This window comes from Pteropus medius, unplaced genomic scaffold (genome assembly GCF_902729225.1).
Source record: "Pteropus medius unplaced genomic scaffold, Ma_sr-lr_union100, whole genome shotgun sequence".
Taxonomy (NCBI): domain Eukaryota; kingdom Metazoa; phylum Chordata; class Mammalia; order Chiroptera; family Pteropodidae; genus Pteropus; species Pteropus medius.
Window position 1 is genome coordinate 7224811 of NW_024349799.1, and position 18281 is coordinate 7243091.

Sequence of the window (18281 nt, forward strand, 5' to 3'; positions counted from 1 at the left end):
TAAATAAGCCAGCCCCATTCGCTGCTTATTTCATTGCTTTCAGTGGAGCAATTCCAGTGGTTAATGCAGAGATGGTTTTTCTTTGGAAGGATGGCTATGTTAGGAATGCAGAAGTGAGGCAGGTTTCAGTGCTTCGATGAAGTATATCCTAAGTGATCAGAGAGCAAAGTGAGCAAGCCCCATAACCCAGGAAGAGGCAAAAGGGAGAGTGGAGTGAAGGCAGATGAGGAACACATCTTGTAGTCTGAAACTGAACAGAGGTCTAAACCATGCTTTCACCCCTTAGTATAGTCATCTATAAAATGAATTAATAGGTATTTCATAGGGCTGTTGTGCATATATTAGTTAATATATTTAAAGTGCTTAAAAGTACCTGTCGCATAGTCAGGGCTCAACGTTATCTAATGCTTTCATCATTGGAATTCATCATGATATTGCTCTAATGAGAGTGAGAGGGTCTAGGACTCTTGGAGACAGGCCATTGGGATAGAATTCCCCAATACACAAGTACTTGTGGTGTTTCCATTTTTAACTATCAGTTCTAGGTTAGTAGAGTTGAGAGCCCCTCCCAAGGTCACCCAGAGTTGATGGCTGAGGCAGGCCGTTTTCTCTAGGCTGAATCCTTCCTATCATCCACCCTTTGGTTTAGGAGGACGTTGGAGTCACCTTAAGTGCCCTTAATTTCTCTTCCTGGCCTTAGGGGTCAGGAAGAGGTAAGGGCTACTTAGAGGCAAGAGTACGTGCATCCTCGGGCCTGGAGCAATACCCCGCTGAACCCCGTTTTCCCCGCCCCAAGAGGAAGAGCTCACCAGAGGAAGGCCCACAAGCTTCCATGACCCTCCCACACCTGCCGGCGCTGCTGAAAGACAGTTCCCTGCGCCGGGGGCGGGGCGGGGCGGGGCGGAGCCGGAAGGAGCGGGACGAGTCCGCGCGGCGAGCGCAGGGGGCGGGACGGCCGGGCGCCGGGCGCCGGGGGCGGGACGGCGGGGCTGCGGCCTTCCTCTGGCGGGATGTGGCAGGTCCCGGAGGATAGGAGGGTGGAGTCCCGGCCTGAGGCCGGCCAGGTTGGAGGCGGGTCCAGGCGTGTCACGGACAGGGGCCGAGCGGCGGCGGAGGCTGCGGCGGCTGTGTCGAGAGGGCGGCCAAGCCCCTGCGACCTAGGGCAGAGTTCCGCTACCTTAGTGCCCAGCTCGCGGAACGAGGTGGGCGGGCGGCTCGGGACCATGGCCAGGGCCGGCATGGAGCGGTGGCGTGACCGGCTAGCACTGGTGACGGGGGCCTCGGGGGGCATCGGCGCGGCCGTGGCCCGGGCCCTGGTCCAGCAGGGGCTGAAGGTGGTGGGTTGTGCCCGCACTGTGGGCAATATAGAGGTAAGGTCTGGTCGGGGAGCGGGTCGCTCTGGGAGCCGTCGTTTCCGCTGGGGTAGGGTCCAGGTGGGGGAGGGGGAGTGGCCGGAGTCGCGCTGTGACGCTTCGCTCACTTGCCTGCCACCCCAGGGCCATTTGCAACGGGCTCAAGGGCAGGAGATGTGGATGCCTAGTAGGGGAGGCCTTCACCTTCGCTATTTTAAGTCCAGTCTTGTACGGAGCCTTTTCTCCGTACAGCCCCTGTTCTAGGGTACCAACTTTTTGACTTTTTTTTAAAACGTAGTCAATTTTATTCTCCTTAAACTACAAAATAGAGTCTTTGATTGTCCAAATTTTCGACTCCTGGGCATCTTCTCCTCTCCTACCTGCCTGCCCTGGTAGGCTGAGGAGAAGGGAACCAGAGATCAGGGGCTAGCTAGGCAGCCAGGGAGAAGGAAAGAAAGTCTTCTGGCTTCGGTGGCTAAGCTCGCTGCTGGATTACTTCCTCTCCTCCCCAGACCTAGCCCACAAAGCCAAGCAAAGTGGCTGGCCAGCCAGATGAGCAGAAGCTAGAGGTTTTGATGGTGATCATTTCCCAGCCAAGTCTGATGATGGGGAACTTTTTCTGAAGAGGCTAGTCCCTTTCCCCACCAAGTCTGAGGGGTAATCCCTACCCAGTGGGCCTAAGGGATTGACGATGGGATATTCACAGGTAGACCTTTCTCTAATTTCACTGTCCTAGATGAGACTGAGTAGGTGGAACAGGGCATTGAACATGTGAACTCTGAGGGGACAAAGCAATGTGGAACTGGAACTCCTGGTTTTTCCTCTTAAGGTGGGGCTGGGTTTGGGAGCAGAGTTGTGAGCAACAAGAGCTCAGAGACAAATGAAATGAAGTTGGCCATGTTGGAGCATGGAGGAAGAAGAGGAGATTTTTCCATGATAGGTCATTGGATTTGCCTGGCAAGGTCACTCTCAGGGGCTGGGCTAGTGCTTAACTGTGGGCATTGCCTCCACCATTGCTCAAAGTCCCCCAGCAGGGATAGAGTACGGAGTCCTTGGGTGGGGACAGAGGGAGAAGGTGTACAGGAAGGAGAACTGTTCCCTCCCCTGTTGCTGACGACCAAAGGTATACTTTATAGCCTCCTAGATAGTCCCAAGGTCACCTGGCTACACCTTTGCCCCACTCTGCCCCTCCCTGCTTTCTACCCTGAGGATCTCAGGAGGTTTGGAGCCTAGATGATCAGGCCAGGGATTAGAACACTGGATTCCCTAATTCTAAAGCCACTCTTGCCTTCTCTTCCTACTCCCTCACCCCAAACTAGTCAGGAAAAGGGGCTCCTGAGCCCCAAGGGAACCCTCATGCTGATCACGTAGCCCTATGATGACTCTTTTAATGAGAGGAGAATGCCTCCACTGTGAGGGGACCAACATGATTTCAGGCCATTTTTGAGGACAGATGAGGATAGGCAGGGAAGGCAGTGACAGGGAGAAATATATTCTCAGTCACTCCATCCTGGCTTTCCTGCAGGGGGTTTGAATCTGGCAGAGGAAGGGAAAAGTTGCCTGCCAGGGGTGGGGTGAAGTCCAGGTTTCTTTGACCACAGTCTGCTCTTACTGACTGATATTAAAACTGTTTTGAGTTTTGGCCTCCTACGGAGAGAATCTCTATTTCCTGATGTGGTCGTGAGTAGGCAAAATTGGGTGAAGGGGGTGCTTCTGAGTCCCAGAGGGCTATACCTTTTAAACTCCCAGAGAGTTAAAGAAGAAAAGAATTTCCTAGGTCACTTGATCCAGCCCCTTATTCCCAGCTTGGTTTGGGGGGAGGAAGGGCTCCAGGCCAGGGCAGCTGGCCAAGTTGGCTTTCCTCTAGGGCATCCCACACCCCTCAGCTCTCTCCCTCCCACACATGTAGTCACCTTCACGAGGCTTAGATGCCCAGTCACTGGCCTCCAAGGCTACATAGCTGTTTCTTCCTGCTTCTGAATGTCAGCTTTCCTCACAGCCATCTCTCAGTGGCTCTGCTTTCTCAGGTCTTTCTCTCTCAAGACTCTTTAGTGTGTTGGGGGCCTTGGTGATGTACAGGGGGTTGCCAGTGCCACCTGCCACCTGACTTACCTCGGTCTCCAGAGAAACTTTTGGGTGGAGGGTGGCACACCATGGGACTGAGAGAAAGAATATGTCCTGACTTCCTGATCCTTCCTATGGGTAGGGCGAGGGGAGATTGGCAGTTAAACTCGATTGAAAAGTATGAGAGTTCTCAGTGTGAGAACTATGAGCCACTGCAATTTGTGGAGGATGATAGTTCACATATCACCCCTTCTATAAGGCACTAGATGAGGTGATAGCAGAGAAGTACTTAAGAAGAGATGGGAGAGAACCAGCTCAGTGACTCCTGGCACTGGTGGAAGAAGCATGGGGTGGAGTGAGAGGTGCGTCTTACCTATGAGCAGAGAAGGTGTTCCTATTGAAGGAGAGGCAGACAAGAAATATCATTCCATTCCAGGATCCCTGGTCCCCTTCTTTGGCCCCCTCAGAGCCTCAGCCCCTTCTCAGAACTGAAGACTCGAGTTCATCTGTAAGGTTCCTTCATTGAAAATCTCAGCTTTCCCCTCCCTCACTCAGGGAGTGCTCTTATCCCCTGGACTTTGACCAAAGAGGACAAACTTTGGGGGATGGGCAGTCCCAATATCTATGTGACTGAAAGGTGGCCGCCAAAGGAGAGTTCTATGAGTGGTGACAGCGGAGGGAGGTTGTCTCTGGTTGGGGAGGTGTGGGAGTGAGCAGCTCACTCCAGTTAGACTCCTGTTGGGTTTCATAGGAGCTGGCTGCTGAATGTAAGAGTGCAGGCTACCCCGGGACTTTGATCCCCTTCAGATGTGACCTGTCAAATGAAGAGGACATCCTCTCCATGTTCTCGGCTATCCGCTGTCAGCACGGCGGTGTGGACATCTGCATCAACAACGCTGGTTTGGCCCGGCCTGACACCCTGCTCTCAGGCAGCACCAGCGGTTGGAAGGACATGTTCAATGTAAGGGCTGCAGGCCTGGAATGGGAGGCTGGGAGGAGAGCAGGGAGCCAGGGGCCTGTGAACCAGAACGCTGCTCAGGATAGGACATCTAGCAAGAGGGAGCTTTGGATTCCTACCTGGGGCACCTTGATTGTCCCCTTGCTTCTTTCCCTACCAGAGAGATAATGAGTAGACGAATGGCCATATCTCTTCCATTCTTCTTTGAGGCCCTGGGTGCAGTTCTTAAAGTTTAGGCTTATTTCTCTCTGTTGGAAGAAAGATTATTCGGGGGGAGAACTGCTGTTTATTGACTGTCCCCACATGTCAGCACTGTGCAGAGCACTTAGGAACATGGTCTTTTGGGAAGAAAAGGAACCAGGAGACAGAAGATGTTCTCACCCAGCCCTGCCAGTTACTATGTGGCTTCAGGCAGGTAGTTACCCTCTCTGCACTTCATTCTGGTCATATTTAATTGGGATGAACACACCTATACCATCAATATCTGGGGTCACAAACTCCCATGTCCCCTGGGGCCAAGTAGGTACGTGACTGAGGCTGGTCTGGTGGGATCTGCAGCAAGGGAGAGCACACGGCCATGTACAGCGGCATCCACTATGGAAGTCTAGCATCGTTGCTATAGGACAGTGTGGCCATGTGGCCAGACTTTATGATTTTTTTGGGAGAGATGGGGAGCTTGGGTTTTATGTGCTACCCCTCCCATTCACCAAAACCTCATCTCCATGAGAGGAAGGATTTTTTTCCTCTTACACCTCAGCCTGTAACTACTCAAGATATTTTTTTGAATGAATGAAACAATACAAGTTGGAAATGAATTTAAAATGTTTTAAAACTATGTGTGAACCAAACACAGTCTGCAGGACATAGGTTTTCAACTTCTAGACTGTATTATGAAGCAATATTAGGGTCTGAAAGTATCTGAGAAGTTGAAAGCAGTGTGTAAATGGGATACGTCTTTGCCCCCACAATCCTTTTCATATCTGCTCACAGTAGCTTTAGCACCTAACAGGTGCTTGGGCCAGGAAATGAACAATGAACACTGAAACAATCAGTGAAAACGAAGCACTATCCCTGCCTTCAGCCTTCTGGGATATCCAAGCTGTGGCCCTCATCTGCAGTAGGTGGGTCTCTAACCTGGACCTCAACTTGCCCATCTGTAAAATGAATTATATTAAATCCCTAAGGCCTCTTTCAGCTTGCCAAGTATGTGATTCTATTAGGGTCATCCTGTGAGGCATCTTCTCCACTCCCACCCCTAACTCCCAAGACCTAGGAGATTTCCTGACCCCAAGGAATCTGTTTCTCCTACACCAGCTGTCCTCAGGAGCAGACTTCTCTGCCCCACCCACCCACACTGCTAAGAGGACCAGAAAGAGGGCTAAAAGCCTCCTGTGTCCTGTCGTGAATGTTGAGGCAGGTTCGCACCGAGAGTGTTCTGTCCTGATGGCTAGCTTTGACACCTGATAAAGAGAAACATTTAATCTCCTAGCTGGTCCCTTCTCTTCTGGAGAGGCGAGACATGAGGACCTGCTGAAAGCTTTATCTCTGCTTGTCCTTCTGGGTGAGGTTAAGGGGTGGGGCTGGGCAGAAGCTTTAGAGAAGAGACACTTCTTCAGGGCTCTGTTCTATGAAGCATGAGGATTTGGGGTCACCCCTGTCAGAGTGAATAGGAGTGGGCTGGGCCAAGGAAGACAAGAAGTCCCTGAGCCCTTGGGAGGTCCTTAGCTATCCTGTGACAAGATACTCCACTCTCTAAATATTCTCTGTGCTTAGTCTTGTAGATGGAACAGAAGTTAAAGGAAAGAAGGTTAGGCCTTGTCTTCTCCACTGGTAATCTTAAGGGAGGGGACAGGAGAGGAACAGAGAGTAGCTGGGTAAGATGTCAAGGGGCTAGGGTCGGTGCTTGAGGAGAGAGATTTTTAAAGCCATTTTAGAAAGGATTTTAGGCTGTGTAAGAGAGGGCAGGGCCAGAGACTCTGGCCCAGAGAAGAGAAGGGTATCGGGAAGAAAAGCAGATGGTTCCCCAAGGCAGAGGTTCTGCTGTTTGCAGAGGAACCAACCAAAACAGGGAGGGTTCCTGGGTCATGGGTGGATTTGGGCGATTTCCATTCCTGTTTGCAGGAACTTGGAGGTCAGCCAGGGAGGAGCTGCCTCTGCTGTCATCTGGGGCTGGTAGCTTTAGGGGAAGGAGCACCTAAGGCAAGGTGTCCTGGGTCCATTGCTGGTCCCTGGTAGGATCTGAACACTGTTTTGGAATGTGCCTCCTCCCCACCACCCCTCCGGAGTGCTCTGTGGCTCCATCACCTGCTCAGATGGGCCCGAGCTGGAGACACCCCATTGCCCTCCCCGGCCTGCAGGTGAATGTGCTGGCCCTCAGCATCTGCACGCGGGAAGCCTACCAGTCCATGAAGGAGCGGAAGGTGGACGACGGGCACATCATTAACATCAACAGGTGAGGCAGATGACCAAGGGCTCAAGTGCAGATTACCACTCAGCCTCCAAGCTGGGCGATCTGCTGCAGCTCATTTGACCTCTTTGGACCTATTTCTTTGGTGGCAAATAGGGATTTAATATACTCAGTTAAAACCCAAATAACATAATTAGGGTGAGGGAAAGAACAGTGTGTGTCATGTGCCAGCCCCTAGTTGGCTAGAATGGGTGGCTCAGCCCCTTCTTTTTGCAGCTGAAGCTTGGGGGCTCTCCTGGCACTGAAGTTCTCCATTTGTCAGGCCCTGGAATGAACTCTACCTTGTGGTACAAAGAAAGACTACACAGTATCATTGGATAGCTCCTGGTCTGAGAGGGAGACATGGCCTCTGCCCCAGAGATCTCCTAATAGAACCATGGTGAAACATGCAGATGAAATTGAGAGATTTTTGACAGCCTGCGTGACCGGAAGAGTGGATTCTGTGGTCAGCAGAGGGAGGACTTCTAGAAGAATAGGGCGTTCCGGAGCTGCTTGAATAACAGAAGCTAAATTAGTGGGCCACAAAGATGGACTCTAGAGGTTCCCTTTTGAAGGCTTCTCTGTGGCATCTAGGTGGTGTGGTTGTCTGGTATAGCAAGGGGCATTGCTGATCTCTTGGGAGCATCACTCTCTTTTTTCCCCTTCTGTCCCTCTACCCAGCATGTCTGGCCACCGAGTGGCACCCCTGTCTGTGGCCCATTTCTATAGTGCTACCAAGTATGCCGTCACTGCACTGACAGAGGGACTGAGGCAAGAGCTTCGAGAGGCCCAGACCCACATCCGAGCCACGGTGAGGGTGTGGCCTGGCCCTGGTGGGGACTGGGTAGGCGTAGGCCCTCCCTAACCCCACCCATACTACCCAGGGAGCCCATGTCCAGGGTTATTGCCTAGAACCCTTGGGAGTGTGTACTGGGTACAGAGCTCCTGGACTCTGCCACTACTTGCATGGCCCTGCTCAGTACTTGAGCTTCCTCGATTCACTGACTTTGAGATGGGAGGAGGCTGGCCTGAATGGAACATTCAGGGAAAGAATGGTGGGGTGAGACTGAGGGAAGGCAAGGGATTATGGGAAGCTAGGTGCACAATGGCTGGAAGCCTTGGTCTTCCCCTTTGTAAAATGGAGATGATAATATCTATCAGGTTATGAGGTTTTTTTTTAGACGTTTTGTAAAACATATACCTGGCTTATGGTAAGGGCTCTGTAGATGGTAGATATCAAAGCTGCCAGTGGCAGCTCTGGAGGGAGGAGGCAGCTGATGGACATGGAGCAGCTATCACTTTGAAGCTGGGGCCTTGTGGCTTCCATACTTAACTTCCAATCTCCCCAAGGCCTGGCCTCTGATTGGGGTGGGGGTGGAGCAAAGCCAGCCCCTGAACAGGCCCTCTCTGTTGGCCCAGTGCATCTCTCCAGGAGTGGTGGAGACACAGTTCGCCTTCAAACTCCATGACAAGGACCCTGAGAAGGCAGCTGTCACCTATGAACACATAAAGGTGGGGCCTCCCTCTGGGCCTGGTGAAGCCACTCACTCTTAGGACAGAGGGAAGAGAACCTTGGCCTTCAGACCCCGCCCTTCTAGCTAGCCCGTCACCCCTCCTGGAGGGTTGGGGTGGGAATGGGGATGCTGGAGGGGACCTCAGTGGTGGGAAGGAACTTGGATTCATTCTTTTCTCATCTCGGGCGCCCTTTCTCCCGGTGCTCTCAGTGTCTGAAACCTGAAGATGTGGCAGAGGCTGTCATCTATGTCATCAGCACCCCGCCACATGTCCAGGTAAGTCTGGCCGTGGCTGTCCATGCCCTGGAGAAGCCCAACCATCCCCAGAGGAGGAGAGCAGGGAGGCCTTAAGGGTGTGGGAAGTGTGTCCTGGTTGCCTCAAGGCTTGTGCGTTCCACAGATCGGAGACATCCAAATGAGGCCCACGGAACAGGCGACCTAGTTTGCTGTGGGGAGCCCTGTCTTCCTTCCCCGACCCTCACGGCTTGGTTCCTGCCTCTGGATTGTAGGTGTTAATTTCTGGACTCCTGGATTCTACTTCCTCTCCCCACCCCCACCAGGGGTTAGAAAATTTGTTTCTTTCAGATTTTTTATCTTATCAAATTGTTTCCGCCACAAATGTGAAAAGTGGGCTGGAGAGAAGAGGTGGTGTCCCTAATTGTTTTACCCGTTAACTCAAAAGCAGTCACTCACGACAGGTTCTTGGTTCCCTTCTTGGGCTCCTTGACCTTTGTTTGCTGTCCTTGGTCTCTTCCCTTTGACCTGGGGAAGGTACTGTGGCCAAAAGGGGGGCTTCCCTCTATCTTCTCGAATCCCACCCCATGTTGCTCAGGGATGAGATGGCAGAGAGAACTCACCTATCTGAATCGCTATCAAGGACTATAGGCTTCCTCCTCTCCCTGTCTGACTACACCCACTGCCCCTTCTCTTCCCCCATCCCAGTTCTGTCCAATTGTGGCTTCTCAGCCCCCCGTGGGATCATCATTGTACTCAGACAATGTCAGCAAGATACCAGGGCCTGCCTCCCAATTGTTTTTCACCGTGATAATTAAAAAAGAAAAATCGCAACAACCTATCTTGGCTTCAGGAGTGTCCTTCTGTTCTCCTCCCTGCTCTGTGCTCAGGGGTGGTTGTTTCAGAATTTCTTCCAGGTGAGTGGGAAAGTGAGTGGATTTAGGGCCTCACTGCTGGAGCGTGAGTTTGGGTTGGGTTTTAAAAATGGGTAGGAGTTTCCCAGCCGGAAAAGAAGACAACAGGGCGTTCGTACAAGGCTCAGGGGCCCAAAAGAGCATGCAGTGTTGTGGGAACAGCACAGAACGTAGTGCGTGAGTGAGATGGGGCTGAAAAGGTGGCTCTTGCCTAGATCCTTGGGGGTCTGAGTGCTGAGCAAGGGGTCTGGCCATTACCTGTGGGCCAAGGGCATCAGTTGGCTTGTCAGCAGCCACAGGACAGGCACAGACTATCACTTAGAGAATCAGCGGCCACGAGATAGGAGGGTATTGGTAGGTCCTGGTTACTGGTGCTGAGGGTTTGACAAGACAGTGGAGGTTCAGAGGAGGGGCTGGATGCCATAGCTTCTGAGGAAAATAAGCTTCCGGTGGTGGACTGGAAGTGGGGAGGGAAGCACTACCACTGAACTGGTTGAACACATCCCCTTAAAGTGTCCTCTGCTGGTGCCTGAATGAATGCGACCCTCCAACCTCCTGGAACCTCCAAGCGCACAGAATGAAGCCTGGAGCAGGGTCAGCTCAGCGCTGATCACCGCGGTGCGGTGGAGGTCGCTGCTCAGTCAGGCCCGCAGGTGGCGCTGTAGGGACGACCCGGTGGCCGGGCCTGCGCAGTACGTCGCCGGGCAGGGGGCAGGACCGCTCGAACCCGGAAGCGGAGCAGCCCACGTGGGGTTCGGGAAGGGGCGATTACTCAATTCTAGGCTATGTTCGAGCAGGGAGTCTAGGCTGTTCGTTCCTCTGTCTAAGGAGGCAGGGTGGGGGCTGCTGTGGGGTCCCCTTAACCCGTGTTTGGGGCCGGGGAGTGGACCCCGTCGGCAGTGACCGCTTCTGAGGACGCAGCAGGGGCCATCGGCCATGGCGCTGCTCTCGGCCCTCCGGGGCGCGACCTGGCGTTGCTCCGGTCACCTCCTAGCGCGTCATTTTTCCCAAGCGGCGCGGCGCGGGGAGCAGCCCGGTGGGGAGTGGCTAAGTCACCTGAGACTGGATGACCTGGCGCCGACTCCGCGGTCCGCCGGGGGACGAGAACTTCTGTTTGGCCTGTTCCCGTGTCTCCTGGCTCTGCGGGCCGCCCGCCGCCGCGTGTCCCGGCTCCTGCTCCAGGCCGGCAGGTCCGGGCTGCAAGGGGAGCGGGCGGAGCTTCTCCGCGTGGCCGAGGCACGGGACATCCCTGTTCTGCGTCTCAGACGACAGAAGCTGGACGCTCTCTGCCGCTACCAGGTCCACCAGGGCGTCTGCATGGAGGTGAGCCCTCTGCGGCCCCGGCCCTGGACCGAGGCTGGGGAGGCGAGGCCAGGAGGCGACCCCCAGCAGCTGTGGCTCGTCCTCGAGGGGCTCCAGGATCCCCGGAACCTTGGGGCTGTGCTGCGCTCCGCTCACTTCCTCGGAGTGGATAAGCTCATCATCAGCCAGAGAAACAGGCACGGACGACCCTTATTTTCCATGTGCCCCAATTTCGAGGCACAGCCGAGTGCCTAACCATCTTGACCCTTTGGCGATCCCTCAGCAAAGCCTCTCTATCGCTAGAATTCTCATCTATAACCCTTGGGGGCCGGGAGGAGGGTAGGGCACGGAGCTTGAGATTACTCAGCCTCATGTGGGGCTAACTTTACAGCTGCCCGCTCACTCCGATAGTCAGCAAGGCCAGCGCGGGGGCTGTGGAGGTGATGGACGTGTTCTCCACTGATGACTTGGAAGGCTTTTTACAGGTAAGGGGGTGGGGGAAGTAAAGCAGAAATAAGCTAAGCTCAGCCTTCCCAAGGGCACTTAGCCAGCAGCAGATGGAGGAAGGGGAGAGAAGGGAGCTTGTTGGCATCACTTCCTACATCCTTCTAAAGAAGGATCCCAGAGTGTTTCAAATCACAAGTGGAGCAGAGTCTGAAGTTAAGGGCTTCATAGTGTCATTCGCTTTACTGCACTCTGTCCCCGGCCATACCTCTTTGCCCCTCCTGCGAATTTACCACAGTGCCTCATTGCCTACTAAGTAGGCCTTCGGTGTTTAGCTGATAGGAGGCCTGGGTTCTTTCAGTAGGGACACAGATTGAAAGGCTCTTTGAACAAGGACTAGTTCATGCCTTTCCTGTGTTCCCTCACACACAAAAAGCAAACAAACAAAAAAACAGAAAACATCCTCTCCCTCACCCCCCACGAAAACCCCAACTTCTGGGGACAAATCTAAGAAACCCCTCTCCTGGAGCGTGCTGGTGTCTTCGGCTGTGCTTCCTTTGATGGACACAAGGGGGAAGTATTGCCCTGCATTTGGCAGTTCCTGACCATACTCCTGTCTCAGTCCTTGAATCTGTTCTTGTATGTAGGCATTTCTTTTTTGTGTCATCCAGTCTCATGGCTTTAAATACCATCTATATTTGAATGATTCCCAAATGTATTTCTAGCCTGGATCTTGCTGCTTAACCCTAGGTTCATGTATCTAGTTGCCTACTCAGCAATTCTCTTTTGCTAATGGGCATTTCAAACCGAACATTTCCAAAGCAGGGCACCTGTTCCTCTTGCAGACTTACCAAGCTCAGTTGATGGCACCTCCATTCCTTCAATTGTTTAGGCCAAAAACCTTGGTGTCATCCTTGATTTTTACTGGTCTCACACTCTGTGTCTCACCCGTCAGCGCATCCTTTTGGTTTTACTGTGAAGTTATTTCCATATTCTCACCATTTCTTACCATCTCCACTGCTACCACTTTGGTCCAAGCCACCATCATCTACTGCCTGTATTATTGCAGAAAACTCCAAGGTGGTCTCCTTGGTTTTGCTGTTGGCTCTCAACACAACAGGCACAGTGATCCTGTTGAAACACAAGTCAGACCATGTTACTTTTCTGCTCAGAACCTTTCAAAGCCTTTGCATTTCTCTCCAAGTATAAGCCAGAGTCCTTCCAGGGGCCTTCGAGGTTCTACCTCATATGGCCCTTTGTTCCCTCTCCTGTCTCAGTGGCTCCCTTCCCACTGGACACCTTGCTGTTCTGCTGTTCCTCACACATGCCAGGTAAGAAGCCACCTCTCAGCCTTTGCACTTACTGGTCCCTGCCTAGAATATTATCCCCCAGATGTCTCCACGGTGCTCCCTCATCTCCTTCAGGTCTATTCAAAAGTCACTCCAGTGAGGCCCTCTCCAACTCCCCTTCTGTGATGCTGGGATTTTGGCCTGTTTGTTCACTGCCCTCTCTCCAGTGCCTATAACAGAGCTTGCCCATTCTAGGTGCTTAATAACTATTGACTGAATTGAATGGCTCAGTGAGGGAATGAGTCTGTATATAGCAAGATTGGGCTCCTTCTTGGCCAGAGCTCTGAGGAGAGTTAGTGAGCTAGAACATGATTTCTTCTTCCCCCTTCTAGGCCAAAGCCCAGCAGGGCTGGCTCGTGGCTGGCACAGTGGGCTGCCCTGGGCCTGAGATTTCCCAGTCCTCTGAGATCCCCATCACGAGTTGCTTGGAGTTCCTCTGGGACCGGCCTACTCTCCTTGTGCTTGGTAGGTAGATGTCCCTGCTTTTCCGTGCTCAGACATGCATTTCTTGAGCACCTGCATGTCCAGCTGGGACATCCCTAACCTGCCCTCATGCTCTACAGGGAGCGAGGGCTCAGGCCTGTCCCAGGAGGTGCAGGCCTCCTGCCAGCTTCTCCTTACCATCCTGCCTGGAAGACAGCTGCCTCCTGGACTGGAGTCTTTGAATGTCTCTGTGGCTGCGGGTGAGTCTGCTCTCCCCTTCTTGCCTCCTGATCACACATGTGTAGCTAGTTTATCCTAAACAAGTTTTTCAGTCTTTGTGTGTCTCAATTGCTTTTTGTGCCAAATGAGGAAAATACATCCATTTGAGGATAAAATGAGGAAGTGCCTGACACATGATCTTTCCTTTTCTCAGTTCTCTCTTTTCTCCCTGTCCTGTCTATCTGTACAGGAATTATTCTTCATTCCATTTGCAGCCAGAGGAAAGGTTTTGTGGGAGATGGGAAGAGAGAGCAAATTCACCAAGACTCCCAAGAGCCCTCAGCCACATCCGAAGGGCCCAGAGTGGCTCAGCACCCAGGACTGTCCTCAGAAAAAGAGAAAGAGAGGCAAGATGGGGGCTGACTTGGACTTTTCAATATGTGTGTGTGCTGGAGGGCAGGGGGTGGGTTGCATGTACATCCACGTGTTTGAATGTGCTGGAATCTCTTGCCTGACTGTGCACCCAGGCCCTGTTTATTAATCACTGTCTCTGGGGGCAGGAAGCTTTGAGGTGGTACCAGAGGAAGTTCCATTTCCTGTTTTGAGTTTGGACTTGGTGTTGGAGATGGCAGCCCATTAATTTCTAGAATGTGCTAGTTCAGAGAGTCTCTTTCCTCCTGGGTCCTGCCTGGATGTCAAGGAGAAGTTTAGGCATCAGAAGGGAATTGGGCAGCCCATTCCAGGGGTCCTAGTCCCCTTGAACCAGTGTGAGAATGTAGAGGGAGGCCTGGGGCTCTCTTGTGGACCAGATGGGTACAAATCCAGGCTCAAACCCTGCCCTACTGTGGGGGCCTTGAGCAGGTGGCTTCATTTTTATGTGCCTCAGGGCCCTCGTCTGCATCTCCCTCACTGGGCTGTTGTGAGGATCAAATAAAACATCACTTGGTGTCCAGCAGGCACTCAACCAGTGGACCATTCTGTCCAGTTCCTCCATTAGGTGGCAGCCTTGCTCTTTGGTCCACAGTCTCTTTGAGAAGCTCTCGCAGCCACCTGGGGGAGATTCCTGGCTGTGGCCCCCAGGAGGCAAGGGAAAGATTAGCCAACGCCCACCCCGACCCTACCCCGCCCACCTGTGGCCCTCCAGTCCCCCATGCCCGACCAGTGAGTCTTCGGTGGGTCCACTTCCACGGAAGGAACCAACGAACAGCCCTGGCCTTTGATTCTGGGAGGTGTGAGGACACGGTTGCTGCTACACCATCCATACTGATTTGGCGCTCCTCCCTCAGGGTCCCACAAACGGAGCAGAAGCCACCAGTGTAAGTAGTTTAGAGTCATCTCGGCTGCACATTGGAACTACCTGGCAAGCTTTAAGAAACAATTTACACTGAGACCCACTCCTAGAAAGGCCAATGAAATTGGTCCAGGTGCAGCCTGAACATCAAGATTTTTAAAGTCCCTTCCCCCCTTGCCCCTCCTCCCTCCGCCGCCAGATGGCTCTGATGTGCAGCCCAGGCTGAGAAGCCTGGAGCAAGATTTGTCAGTCTCAGTACTGTTGACACTCTGGGCTAGATAAGTCTCTGTTGTGGAGGCCACCCTGTGCATTGTAGGATGTTTAGCAGCATCCCTGGCCTCTACCCACAGATGCCAGTAGCACCCCCTTTCCCCCAGATGTGACAACCAAAAATCCCTCCAGATAAGGCCAAATGTCCCCTGGGGAACAGGCTCACCCTAGTTGAGAACCACTGCTCTGGAGCAAGAATCTGGAGGACGGCAATGCTAAGTTCGAATCCTGAATGCTGTGTGACTTTGGGCAAGTTCTTTGCCCTCCTGAGCCTCAGTCCCCTCCTCAGCGAAGGGATAATCCTGCCTTTCTGGGTTGCTGGGAGGATACAGAGGACAGTAGGAACTCGATGCTGCACACATAGTAGATGTTTGATAAATACCGCCCTTTTCTCTGTAACGTGGGTTTATCTTGGAATTCTAATGCCAATTTAGAACATTTGAATTTGGTTAAAAAGAGCCTAAGAATGTTTTAAAGTCAACGTTTTGTTTTGTTTTGTTTTTTTCCTCAAGAAAGGAAGAAACCCCTTCATAAACTCCATAGATCACCACCACATCAGTCTCACTTGGAGCTGTTTGTTCCTGACTGGCACACAGGCTCTGACTTCCACTGGCACGTGTCAACCTTTGGCGTACTACGCTGCTTCCTCCATCCCTGCCACACTCTTGGCTAAGAACCTAGTGTGGTTTTGAACCTTGGCTGCACCTTAGAGTCATGGGGGCAGGGAGGGGAATAGCTTTTAATATTCCAGATGCCCAGAGGCACCAGGCCGATGAAAGCAGGATCTCTGGAGAAGGAGCCAGGCGCAGGCATTTCTTAGAGCTCCCCAGATGCTGGTGTCCAGCCACGTTTGAGAATCACTGGCCCTGGAGCCACCCGCTCTTGTCCAAGAAATGTCCTCCAAATCATTCACACCCGTGCTTTTGAGAACATGCCTGAAAGCACACACCAGGCAACCTTTCATCCGTCCGTAAGGTTCTTTAGAAGATGCTGGTTCCAGCCCTGGCTCCACGGCTTCCTACCTAGATGGTGTCTCATCTATAGAATGGGGATACTGCCATTAATACCTGCTCCACCTACCCTCTCCACAACAGGGCAGTTGTAAAAATAAAACGAGAGCATATCAGTAAAAAGTGTCTGAAAACTAAAGGACTGTGCACCCAGGACTAGCACACAATAATCCAAACCTGGATGTGATGGTTCGGTTTATGTGTCAATTTGATTGGGCCATGGGGTGCCCCGATACTTGGTCAGACATTCTGGGGGTGTGTGCGAGGGTGTTTTGGATAAGGTTAACATTTACATTGGAAGACTGAGCAAAGCAGATTGCCCTCCCTAGTGTAGATGGGCCTCATTCAATCGTTTGAAGGCCTGAGTGGAATAAAAAGCCTGACTGGTAAGAATCCAGTCCTGCCTTTGGAACTAAAACAAGGGCTCATCCTGGGTCTCCAGTCTGCTGGCTTTCAGATGGGAACGCTATTTGCTCTCCTGGGTCTCCAGCTTACAGACTCATCCTGTAGAACTTGGGACTTGCCAGCTTCCATAATTGCATGAGCCAATTCTCTATGATAAATAAACCAGTATGTCAGTATGTATGTTTCTGTGTGTGTATCTGTCTCTCATTGGTTTCTGTTTCTCTGGTTTCTCTGGAGAACACAGACTAACAGACTTGATGAAAACGAACTCAGGTGTCCTTGTGTTCTCTCCGTGTAGGGGTACAGAATCGAGCTCTGCTCTCTAGGACCAAACCCAGCATGGAAAGTAGAAGTTGAGGCTGGGGGTACTTGGGGTCCAGAGCCCCTCACCTGCCCAGGGATTTCTCTGTGAGGTCTGGAACCATATCCGACCTGCTTTAGATATGCTGTTCATCAGCTTTTTGGGTCCCTGTGGTCTGGGCCATCTAGAGGGCCTCTCTCCTGAGTGAACAGCCAGGCACAGGGTGCTCTTCCCTGCTTCACCCACTGGGCAGCAAGCTGGTCAGCTTCTGGGAAGACAGGTTCATATGAACGAAAGGGAATTGAAGCTGTAATTACCTGCCTTGCACACACGGGTATGTAGTTAAGTCATGCAGACCAGCCATTCCCAAGAAAAAGCACCTGAGGCCCTGAGGCCCTAAGGCCAAGGCTGAGGTCTGTGTCTCCTAGGAGCGGCCACGGTGCCTGACACATAGACACTGCTCAGCAGGCGTGGTTAGATACATGGGGGCTGGGGTGGCTGTGGCTGAGGGGCTGGGTGTGGGTCCATCTACTAATTTTTTTTTTAACGCCTATAGCACATGGTATTCCCAGGCGGTCTCCCATCCAAGTACTAAACAGGCCCGACCCTGCTTGGCTTCCGAGATCAGACGAGATCGGGCACGTTTAGGGTGGCGTGGCCGTAGACGGGTGTGGGTCCATCTAGGGCAGGGTCAGGATGCAGCCAGAGGAGGGAACAGTGGCCAAGAGCATGGTCCTCGCTGGTAAGCAGTTTGCTTTGAGTCTAGCTCTGTGCCTTTCTAGTGGTGGACACGTCCCTTAACTTTTCTAAGTTTTAGTTTCCCTCTTCTATAAAATGGGCATAATGGCAGTGTCCACCTCAGGACATCATGGTGCAGGTTAAATGAAATCATGCATTTGAAGCCTTCAGGCAGTGCCTGGAGGATGGTGGCTGTTCTCACCGCATGGGGGCTTGGTGGGGGCAGACCACGAGATCAGGGCACTGGGGCTCTGCTCTCCTACCAGTCAGGTCTCAATTTCCCCATAGGCTCTAGGGCCCCTTTCAGCTGCAGCCCTCAATGATTTACCCCAGAGAACCACTGGAGAGTGTTGGGAAGGGGAGGGGTTTGAAGTAACATTTGCAGGATCCGCCTTTGTCAGGGCTCCTGGGCCAAGAGAGGAAGGGTCTCAGAAGGTTTGGCGGCTGGCTTGGTATTTCCAGAGCAGCTGAATTGTTGTCAACACCCCTGTTCCTCTCCAGGGCTGGAATTCTTTTTTTGGTGATAAGCTAAATTGCCAGTTTCCTCCACCAGGCTGGGGTCCTAAACTAGATACCCACTTCCACTCCTGCAGGGCCAGGCCGCCAGGGAGCCCCACAGTTTGTAAATGTAATCAACCTTGAGGTCTCTGGCGTCCACAGGTGCAATTAGCATGCCTATCCGCTAATCTCTGATTAATGATGTTTACAAACATGGGACCCCACTCAAGGAGCTGCTCAGCCCCTCCCTCCCTGACCAGGAGGCAGGGGTCTTCTGAGCACCCACCACCACCACTTCAGTCCTCCTCAGCCAGTACCCCTCTCCAGCCCTCCCCAGGCAATGGGCAGAGCTGTGGGCCCCTCCTTAGAGCCCTCCCCGCGCCCCACTCTCAGCTCAAGTGGAGAGGAGCACACAAGGGACTGAGAGGCTTGGTGGTAGGTCTGGGATTCTGTTCTTTTTTCCAGTTCTGGAACTTTTAGGACACATGATGTGCTGGATTTGCTTCCTTTATTCACACCAGCTCCAGCCCTGGGGCCACACACAAACAT

At 52.7% G+C, this 18281-nt stretch overlaps 2 protein-coding genes and 1 pseudogene across 11 annotated transcripts; 2 read left to right on the forward strand and 1 right to left on the reverse strand.

Annotated features, from left to right (window-relative positions):
- The first annotated feature begins 995 nt into the window (after window positions 1–995).
- On the forward strand, window positions 996–9409 carry DHRS11 (dehydrogenase/reductase 11). Of its 3 annotated transcripts, XM_039885889.1 has the most exons (7): window positions 996–1370; window positions 4168–4377; window positions 6732–6826; window positions 7502–7631; window positions 8240–8332; window positions 8545–8610; window positions 8735–9409. In XM_039885889.1, the coding sequence occupies exons 1-7, from the start codon at window positions 1011–1013 to the stop codon at window positions 8774–8776; spliced, it is 996 nt and encodes a 331-aa protein (XP_039741823.1). In that variant the 5' UTR covers window positions 996–1010; the 3' UTR covers window positions 8777–9409. The 3 variants fall into 3 exon arrangements, with proteins under 3 accessions (XP_039741823.1, XP_039741824.1, XP_039741822.1); XM_039885890.1 differs by lacking the exon at window positions 8240–8332; XM_039885888.1 differs by lacking the exon at window positions 8735–9409 and having other exon boundaries at window positions 8545–8700.
- A 764-nt stretch (window positions 9410–10173) lies between these two features.
- On the forward strand, window positions 10174–16375 carry MRM1 (mitochondrial rRNA methyltransferase 1). 8 transcript variants are annotated; one of them, XR_005658004.1, is made up of 7 exons: window positions 10175–10981; window positions 11176–11269; window positions 12910–13042; window positions 13141–13260; window positions 13470–13626; window positions 14205–14535; window positions 15297–15412. XR_005658004.1 is itself a non-coding variant. In XM_039885886.1 (7 exons), exons 1-7 carry the CDS (start codon window positions 10419–10421, stop codon window positions 15312–15314), a joined length of 1119 nt encoding a protein of 372 aa, XP_039741820.1. In that variant the 5' UTR covers window positions 10179–10418; the 3' UTR covers window positions 15315–16375. The 8 variants fall into 8 exon arrangements, 4 of the variants coding, with proteins under 4 accessions (XP_039741820.1, XP_039741818.1, XP_039741819.1 ...); XR_005658003.1 differs by having other exon boundaries at window positions 10176–10981; window positions 15293–15459; XR_005658005.1 differs by having other exon boundaries at window positions 10176–10981; window positions 14217–14535; window positions 15293–15459.
- A 668-nt stretch (window positions 16376–17043) lies between these two features.
- Window positions 17044–17162, reverse strand: LOC120621212 (uncharacterized; annotated as a pseudogene).
- Between the last annotated feature and the right edge of the window lie 1119 nt (window positions 17163–18281).

Coding starts and splice junctions, on each gene's coding strand:
- DHRS11 (XM_039885888.1), top strand. CDS start 1,011: ATGTGGCAGGTCCCGGAGGATAGGAGGGTGGAGTCCCGGCCTGAGGCC. Junction 6,827..7,501: donor CACATCATTAACATCAACAG/GTGAGGCAGATG, acceptor CCCTCTACCCAG/CATGTCTGGCCACCGAGTGG. Junction 8,333..8,544: donor TCACCTATGAACACATAAAG/GTGGGGCCTCCC, acceptor CGGTGCTCTCAG/TGTCTGAAACCTGAAGATGT.
- MRM1 (XM_039885884.1), top strand. CDS start 10,419: ATGGCGCTGCTCTCGGCCCTCCGGGGCGCGACCTGGCGTTGCTCCGGT. Junction 11,270..12,909: donor ACTTGGAAGGCTTTTTACAG/GTAAGGGGGTGG, acceptor TCCCCCTTCTAG/GCCAAAGCCCAGCAGGGCTG. Junction 13,261..13,469: donor GAATGTCTCTGTGGCTGCGG/GTGAGTCTGCTC, acceptor CTATCTGTACAG/GAATTATTCTTCATTCCATT.